This window comes from Vollenhovia emeryi, unplaced genomic scaffold (genome assembly GCF_000949405.1).
Source record: "Vollenhovia emeryi isolate VEMERY1.0 unplaced genomic scaffold, V.emery_V1.0 DF939645.1, whole genome shotgun sequence".
NCBI classification, from domain to species: Eukaryota; Metazoa; Arthropoda; class Insecta; order Hymenoptera; family Formicidae; genus Vollenhovia; species Vollenhovia emeryi.
Window position 1 is genome coordinate 32,688 of NW_011966721.1, and position 8,451 is coordinate 41,138.

General features: G+C 31.7%; 2 protein-coding genes and 1 non-coding gene across 7 annotated transcripts in view; 2 read left to right on the top strand and 1 right to left on the bottom strand.

Annotated features, from left to right (window-relative positions):
* Positions 1-8,113, top strand: part of LOC105557035 (vacuolar protein sorting-associated protein 41 homolog) — a 10,972-nt gene extending 2,859 nt beyond the window's left edge. For 4 of the 5 annotated variants that reach the window (XM_012004165.1, XM_012004162.1, XM_012004163.1 and 1 more), the window contains 9 exons: positions 1,159-1,399; positions 3,676-3,940; positions 4,092-4,583; positions 4,779-5,115; positions 5,229-5,465; positions 5,953-5,997; positions 6,078-6,151; positions 6,225-6,283; positions 7,907-8,113. In XM_012004165.1, the coding sequence (XP_011859555.1) occupies positions 1,159-1,399; positions 3,676-3,940; positions 4,092-4,583; positions 4,779-5,115; positions 5,229-5,465; positions 5,953-5,997; positions 6,078-6,151; positions 6,225-6,278 (1,745 nt within the window). In that variant the 3' untranslated portion in view covers positions 6,279-6,283; positions 7,907-8,113. The remainder of the gene's footprint in view (positions 1-1,158; positions 1,400-3,675; positions 3,941-4,091; positions 4,584-4,778; positions 5,116-5,228; positions 5,466-5,952; positions 5,998-6,077; positions 6,152-6,224; positions 6,284-7,906) is intronic. The other variant, XM_012004166.1, reaches the window with a different exon arrangement.
* Positions 151-223, top strand: Trnaa-agc. The gene has a single exon. It is a non-coding gene; the product is annotated as a tRNA-Ala (tRNA).
* LOC105557034 (ciliogenesis-associated TTC17-interacting protein-like) lies at positions 7,913-8,443 on the bottom strand. The gene is made up of 2 exons (XM_012004161.1): positions 8,150-8,443; positions 7,913-8,068 (listed from the first exon to the last, which is right to left on the bottom strand). The coding sequence occupies exons 1-2, from the start codon at positions 8,217-8,219 to the stop codon at positions 7,932-7,934; spliced, it is 207 nt and encodes a 68-aa protein (XP_011859551.1). The 5' UTR covers positions 8,220-8,443; the 3' UTR covers positions 7,913-7,931.
* Between the last annotated feature and the right edge of the window lie 8 nt (positions 8,444-8,451).

Below are 8,451 nucleotides of genomic sequence, written 5' to 3' on the forward strand. Positions count from 1 at the left end.
ACCGAGGCACATGGCAATACTCATCGCAATAAACAGTCTAATGTTGATTCCCGAGTGCCACCTATCGTGAGAGTATTCGAAATCCAGAACTGTGCGCCGACTTGATTTGTCAGTCTTAAAACACAGTATCATCTCCACAATATATCCCCTGCCTCGGTGGTCGAATTGGTTGAGACGCCCGCCTAGCGAGAGGGAGGTCCAGGTTCAAACCCTGGCCGAGGTGATATTTTTTCGCAATAAACTTAGAATAGAATATTTAAACACTATCACCCTGTCACGGCTCTGAGTCCTTTAAAATTCTCTGAAATTTGTGAATAACACATACGAGCCATACTAATTTATTTTAATAACATATTTGGCGTTGTAACTGATAAAAAAAATGACGTATATAAAATTGGAACCAAGGATGGAATATTGAAAGTGTGGTTTCCCCGTACTGAAATTGCAAAATCGGGCACTAATCTTATTACCATGGCTGACATTCCCAAAAATGTTTTTCTTACTTTGAAGTAAGCTGCTGGGAAGCAATCGGCAAGTGGTGGACAGGGATATAAAACATGCAATTGCAAAATTGCTAAAAATCAGTGTCAGACAAATAGATGTGCTTGTTATAAAGCAAAAATCCTTTGCAATTCTCGTTGTCACAGTAGCTCGTCTTGCATTAACAAATAGAAAGTGTAAAATTTATTAAATTGACTTCAGGCATGAATTGACTATGTTATCCTGTATTAACAAATAGTAATGTAGTAATAATTGTGTACTAAATAAATTGACAACGCATCGAGCCTCAAAACAAGCATTTCTCTAATCGCCTAAAGCGCACCAGGCCGTTAGGCGAAAAGCCGACTTGTCGTCTAACAGGCTGAATTTTTCAGACCATTAGACTATATCGTCGTCGATTAGCCTAACAGGCGGCATTTAGCTAAACGCCTAGGCTTTTAGCTAAATGGCTAATTTCGCTATCGGGCTACGACATATACATTATGTTTTATTTTTGATATATTGAGAAGAAATGAAACATTTATCTACATAAACTCGGTTGCATTTATGTTCACGGTTTTTTTGTGTTAAATCTGTATTCATATGTAGAGCTAATAAGTACAATTCAATTTGAATAACAAATGTATGAATTATTCAAACAATATATTTTATTTTTAGTATCAACATTCCAAGTAGATTTTTATATATCTGGTGTAGCACCATTGAGAAATCAGTTAGTATTGTTGGGATGCCTAAAAGAACCAGATGAAGATGGAAAGAATCAACGTCCAACTCTACATGTGGTTGAACCAAAATACCAGGATTTCTCAGTAATATGTGCAAACTCACTTACCTTACGTGGTTATAAGGAATACAGCTGCAATGATTACCATTTGGATTGTTTAAAGGAGGAAAACAGGTAGGTAATATAATCTATTATAAAATTGATGCATAGAAATCAATTTGGAATAATTTGGTTTCATGCGGTATTCGACTTTCAGTCAGTATATTCTGGATTTTTGACTGTGATTTTAAGTATTTTGCTTTTCTATTGATAGAAAAATTAAAGTTTGAAAACGAAAGAGTACGAGAAGTGACATTTATTTCAATAAGATATTAAAATCAATTTAAACATGCCGTAACCATTGAACTTACTTTTAATCGCAGTTTCTTGGTCAAATTGGTTGTCTCTATGATAAAATAAAAATAAAAATAAAGTTTAAGTTAATTTATAAATATTGTAAATTCTCAATATTTGAAAAATTAATTTGAAAACAATCAGTTTTCTATAGAATACTAATATGTAACAAAATATAAATAAATCGCCCAGTATTTCTGGAAAAGAGTTGAAGATTCAATTTCGATATAAATTAAAAATTTTGACACGTAGATTATGAATATGTATAGTGTCAAGTTGAACAAGGCTACCGTTGTAGAGATATAAACTGTGCAGGTCCTAATTTAATGTCCCACCCCAAATACTTTTTATTTTCGATCGCAGAAAAAAACGTTTCAGATAAAAGTTGTTTGGTTTGAAGGGGGATATAAGATGGTGCCATTAGTTTGACCTTGACGAGTTGCTTGAAGGTTACGTCAAGGTCACCTTAAATTTTTTTAATGGAACCCCTATTGTTTATTATACTATCTTATTCTACTAATTAATATGAATAACTTTTGTCTGAAACATTTCTTTATTTGCCTAATACTGTTTGAGATATTCAAGAAAAAATTGATAACTTTTTCAATGTTTAGCTTATGATATCTCGGTAGCTGTTTGTCGGAGGGAAAAGTAGTACAGGACTTTTTTTACTTGATTTGGTCTCAGGAATGTGCTATTGCAATAGTGCTCCAATTATTGAAAATTTTTGTGTATTGTGTTACAATCTATACAGCACAGATAGTTGCAGTTACATTGCAGAAACGTTGCAATCTTGCAGAGACATTGCAGGGATATAAAATTGCAAACTTTCGATAGCAATATTGCAGCAATGTTTCAAAAATAATAAAAATACTATATTTTCTATTTAAAAAAATTTTCTAATTACGAGAATTTTATAATGTTATTTTCGTTGATACCAATAATGCGCGAATTATTAAGTACTTGATCAGTGCGGTGTTGCTCGCAATCTCCATCTATTGCGAAGCGACATAATCTCCTTAGGTTGCTTCGCAATAGCTTACTGTGTATTGAAAAAGGCCCGGATGCATATGTAATTAGTGAGTTCTCTGCTTATGTACAACAACAATAAATTATTCCAAAAATATTGCACTGCAACATTGCTATAATGTTGCACTGTAATCTCTCTGAGGATGAACATTTCAACGTTGCTGCAATACTCCAGAAAGGTTGCAGCAATGTTGCGCAACGTTGCTGCAATATTGCAATCTTGCAATGTAACATTTCTGCAATCTTCCTGCAATCTTTCTGTGCTGTGTGGGAATATACTTATGTCCCCCTTTGAAGCAAACAACTTTTGTCTAAAACGTTTTTTTCTGCGATCAAAAATAAAAAGTTATTTGGGGTGGGACATTAAATTGGTACACCCTGTATAATATTACTCCAATTTATTGCGCTAGTTCACCAGTGTGCAGGAACAGAAAACAAACCTAATATTAACTCACGTAAGGTCCTGTGTACCGTTAATCATTTATTCGGACGATGAAATGGAGACCTTGTTGATGCCAGTAAATGAACAAACTGAAAATAATGTACAATAAATAGTGATATGAATAGTTGCCACCACGGATACTTCAATTAAGCCCAATATCAAATCAGAAAAAAATTAATGATTGGTACCAAACTTGAAAACTGAATCAGTTCAATTAATCATGAGAATTTTATCGAGTGTCATCTGATGAAAGGGATTTTTTCTGAAATAGTAGCTTTATTTAATCTAGCACTTACATATTCACAATCTATGCATCAAAACTTAATTTTACACCCAATCCGGATCTTTAACTCTGTTTTAGAAATGCTGGGCAGCCTACGGCACTTGGCTGCACTCTTTATCTAATATTTGATATAGAGAATAAAATAACTTTAATTTCAAATATATTTTACTTACATTTTTAGAACTTGTGAAATATATTTTTCTAATCTATTTGCATTTCTTGTGTTAAAAAATCCTGTAAGATTTCCTTGATGCTGCCTATTATTCATGCAACAAAATTATATTTACATTAAAATATTTACAGATTTTTTATTGTAAGTCCAAAGGATATTGTAGTGGCCAGTTTGTATGATACGGATGACAGAATCGAATGGTTATTGAGCCACGGAAAATTTGAGCAAGCCTTGGAAGCTGTCACAACAAACAATGGCAAGAATTGCAAGAGGCATACCGTATTAGATGTGGGACGTATTTATTTAGATCACTTGTTAGCATGTGAAAAATACAATGAAGCTGGAAAACTTTGCCTTAAAGTTTTAGGACGGAATAAAAAGTTATGGGAGGAAGAGGTCAGAAAAATATTGTTGCAAAATGATTGTATACCATCTGTTTTCAATAACTATTTTACGAACAGTACTATATTTACCATTATACTTAAACTATATCCATAAATTTGTTCGCTTGGGTGTAAATATAAGTTGTTTCTCTTTGCCGGGACAGGTTTACAAATTTGCTAGAGTGCATCAGCTGCGTTCAATCTCGTCTTACTTGCCTCGGGGTGACGTTATCCTCGATCCACTAATCTATGAAATGGTGTTGTATGAATATCTCAAAATGGATCCCGACGGTTTCCTGCAATTAGTTAAGGAATGGTCTCCGGATTTGTACACAGTGGCTGCGGTAGTTAACGGTGTATTGGAGCACTTACTGGTTCACAATCAGCGACAGAATGTATTATTAGAAGCGTTAGCCATTTTATACATCCACGATGGCAAATACGATAAAGCGCTTGCTATGTACTTGAAGCTGCAGCATAAGGATGTCTTCCAATTGATCCAAAAGTACCAGTTATATAATTCCGTATATGATATGATCGAAGGCCTGATGGATCTGGACACAGAACGTGCCATACAATTTTTTCTGGAGAAGGACAGAGTGCCGTCTGACGTGGTTGTACAAAAGTTGCAACATAATCATCGTTATTTATATTTGGTAATGAATCTATATATAACGCTTACTTTTTATATATAATAAATATGTGTATATTTACGAGAAACATTTGCCATATTATAATATTGTACTCAACCGCATGCAACATCCATATATTCTTCAATTTTGTTATTCTTAAGTACTGTGTAGACATGAGCCTTCGGAAAGATTTAATTACGTAGTTTTGTCCCTTTTTAGTATCTAGACGCATTAGATAAGAAAGACACAAAGGATTCTAAAGGCAAGTACCATGGCCTTTTGGTACGACTGTATGCTGATTATTCGAGAGACAAATTATTACCACTGTTACGTCGCTCTGATAATTATCCGATACAACAGGCTCTGGATATTTGTAGCCAGCGTCGATTTTATCCAGAAATGGTGTATCTACTAGGCAGAATTGGAAACACTTCGGAAGCCTTGGCACTTATGACGAGAGAACTCAACGATATGGAAAGTGCAATAGTATTCTGCCAAGAACATGACGACGAGGAGCTATGGAATGATTTAGTTAATTACTCACTTGACAAACCTGGTATAAATTGAATCATATTTGAAAAGCCAAATATTTGAAAGCTTTTGAAAAGCATTTTCAATGTTTAAATTAAAAAATTAATTCATGTAAGTAACAGTTTTTACACATTTCAGCGGCTATTACATTTCTTCTCCAAAAGATCGGCACCTATGTTGACCCCAGGCTTATGGTACAAAGGATAGAACCTACTTTGGAAATTCCAGGCTTAAAGAAAGCATTGGTTAAAATGATGTGTGACTACAATCTACAAGTGTCTGTGCAGGAAGGTTGCAAGAAAATACTGTCTAATGATTATTTCAATCTCCACGAGCGACTTGTTCGTTGTCATCAAAAGGGCATATTTATCGACGGTATGCAACTTTATAAAATCACTGATCTGTTGTAGAAAAATAGTTATATTTTTATAAAAAATTATAGAACTGACTTAAACAAGAAAATTTGAAAGAACTGTTCGGACAATTGTGGTTAACTCTTAAGTGCGCAGCTTTGCATCCATGTAAAGCAACTCTTCCTTACAAAGTTTGAACTGAAAATACACAGCTATGCATATCCCTAAAGGGTTTTCTCTGTTCTCTCTGTCGATTATCCACTAAGAACAAAAACAAGGTGGAGAGGGAGCTTTCAGATTAGTAAAGAATTATTAAATATTTTCTTAGAATTTCTTAGTCATTATTTATTTAAAAAATATTCAGAATGTTACAAAAGTTGCGCATTTAAGGTTTAAATGTATCTATCATATTAAACAATTTTATAAACTTATGTATAACAAATTTAATAAAACAGTAAACTACTTTTTACATAATGCAAGATCATCTTTACATTTGTTTTCTTTTGTAGATGATCAAATGTGTGGAGCTTGCCATAGGAAGATAATTGTAAGAGGTATTTACAAATAACTAGTTTTAATTAAACAAAATTCTAATTGATTGATGATTATAATTTGCTTTTGAATCTTTCCCCAGAGCCACGGAATATGGTTGTATTTTATTGTAAGCACTGTTTTCACGAAGATTGTCTACCCAATTTTGATTTGGTTGTATGTATAATATTTCTTTTTTGCTAATTTATTTTATTATTGGCTGGTTGCTATAGTGATCTTTATTTTTCAGGAAAATTGTGTAATATGCAATTCGCAGAAAGAGATAACGTCTAGCAGAAAATGATAAAGGTAAAGTTGTACTTTACTGTGCAATATATAGGATAGACAAAATTTTATATTTAAAAGGACTAATATCATATTTTAACCGAGCATTTTGGTGTAGCCAAGATTGTTGTATTAATGTATGAACAAATTTTTATACAGGGTGTCAGTTTCATTACTGACAAGAACAAAAAAATGATAGATTGGGTTAATTAAATGGATAAAAAGTCATGTACTATTTTGCAAAATTTGAAATAATTATTGTGTAATTAACAAAAATGTCTCAGCAAATGAGCGCACGAGGAACGGAGAGCCGGACTTGACAGAAATACAAAATGGTTAATTTGTTTATATCTCTCTAGATCAATACAGAAATTTTTGTTAATTACATGATCATTATTGCAAATTTTGCAAAATGGGACCTGACTTTTCTTCTCCGTTTGACCTAATCTATCATAGTTTTTAGTCGGGTCAATAATGAATCTGACACCCTGTATACTTATACATACATATGTATAATAAATAGGTTTTAATTTCTTGAAACAAAAGATTTATTTAAAAAAAAGATTTTAATTTTTAATTAAAATTAAGAGCTTTATTTTAAGAGGAATGCAAATGAAAAACCTCCATTTTAGGAAGAATGACTTTTGAATAATAACTATCCAATTACTAAAACATGTTATAAAACTTTATTTTGGTTTTTCTGAAGCTTAATAAATTTGTAATAAATAATTAATAAATTTGTAATAAATAAAAACATTTTTCAACATATTGCAAAAACAAAAAACATGTTTAATAATACTTATATTCTTATTGCTTAATAACAGTAGTTTTTGAGAAAAAATGGAAACTTCATATTCAAAATTAAATTTTAATACAAAACAATTACAATATAAATGTATCTAGGTTAGTCATTATTAGTACTTATATTAGTGTCTTTATGGGCTTTTTCAGTCAAATTTACTGCAGTTTTAGTACATATTTGGAATTTTTTTCCAGAGATTGTAAAATTTTTTTATATTTCTCTATTTTTCTCTTTTAATATATTTAAAGTTTAATTAAAAAAAAATTTTTAGTGGATTTTCTGATGCGCTTTACATTGTTTATCAAACCTATAAGATTGTAAATTTATTTATTTTCTTTTTAAAATACAAAAATTTAAAGATGTGAATTAATTTACATCCTCGAATTAAGGCCCTTGGTTAGATGTACAATCGTAAAGTATATAATAACGCAGAAAAATATAACTTAGATATTTCGACATACATACATATGTATAATACAAGAAGAAACTCATGATTTTTCGCTTACAGATGTCAATTTGATACAATCGTAAATAGAAAATAACAAAACTGATTTTTGTGAACTAATTGAAAGTCCTTACAATTTCATTGCTTGCTAATAACAATGATATTGTATTTTATTTATGAATTATGCACATTTGCATTTTTGTCTTTAGTGGTTTAAATTAATATAAAGATATGTTTGTAAGAAAAGAAAGTAAAAGTTCATAAAAAAAATATTCCATATGGCTGTTAACTTTTATAAACTATTTTGTGAGTGTATAGAATTAAGTTGGTATCTGTTTTTTAAGAACTTTGTTACCTGAGCAATAATTTATCACTTTCATGAATTTTGTACTTTATACAGATATGACAAAAACTACAGGGTCTGATTAATCTCTTGGTAGATGCAGATTTATGTCAATATCAGATTGCTTTGCCAATATGTTGATGGTGTTCCACACCTTTGATTCACGGGCAAATGTTTTGAAGTGCTGTATTGTAAAGTCTATGACATCGACAGGCTTTACTGTTGAAAAAATAACATTGGAAAATAAAATATTTAACAAACAGATTGAGTGTTCGAAGTTTATTGGGTAAACTAAATTACCAACAAGAAGTGTCTGGATATAATCTGCAATTAACTGCTTCATCTCAAGATGATCCGCTACATAATCCATGTACTGAGCAACGTAACAAGACTATTAAAAAAGAACATGTGTAAAAATTTATTTGTCAAAATTTACATATATAGTGTCCTAATTTAATAAGTAGGTTGCCGTCACATGTAGGTGAAGTAGGCTGCGTCCGGGGAGACACTATTAAGGTGCATTTTCATGCTGACGCTTGACGCTCACTTTGTGCGTCAAACTAGTTACTTTGGGGACTTTTTTGAATTGTAGCGTTAAGTGG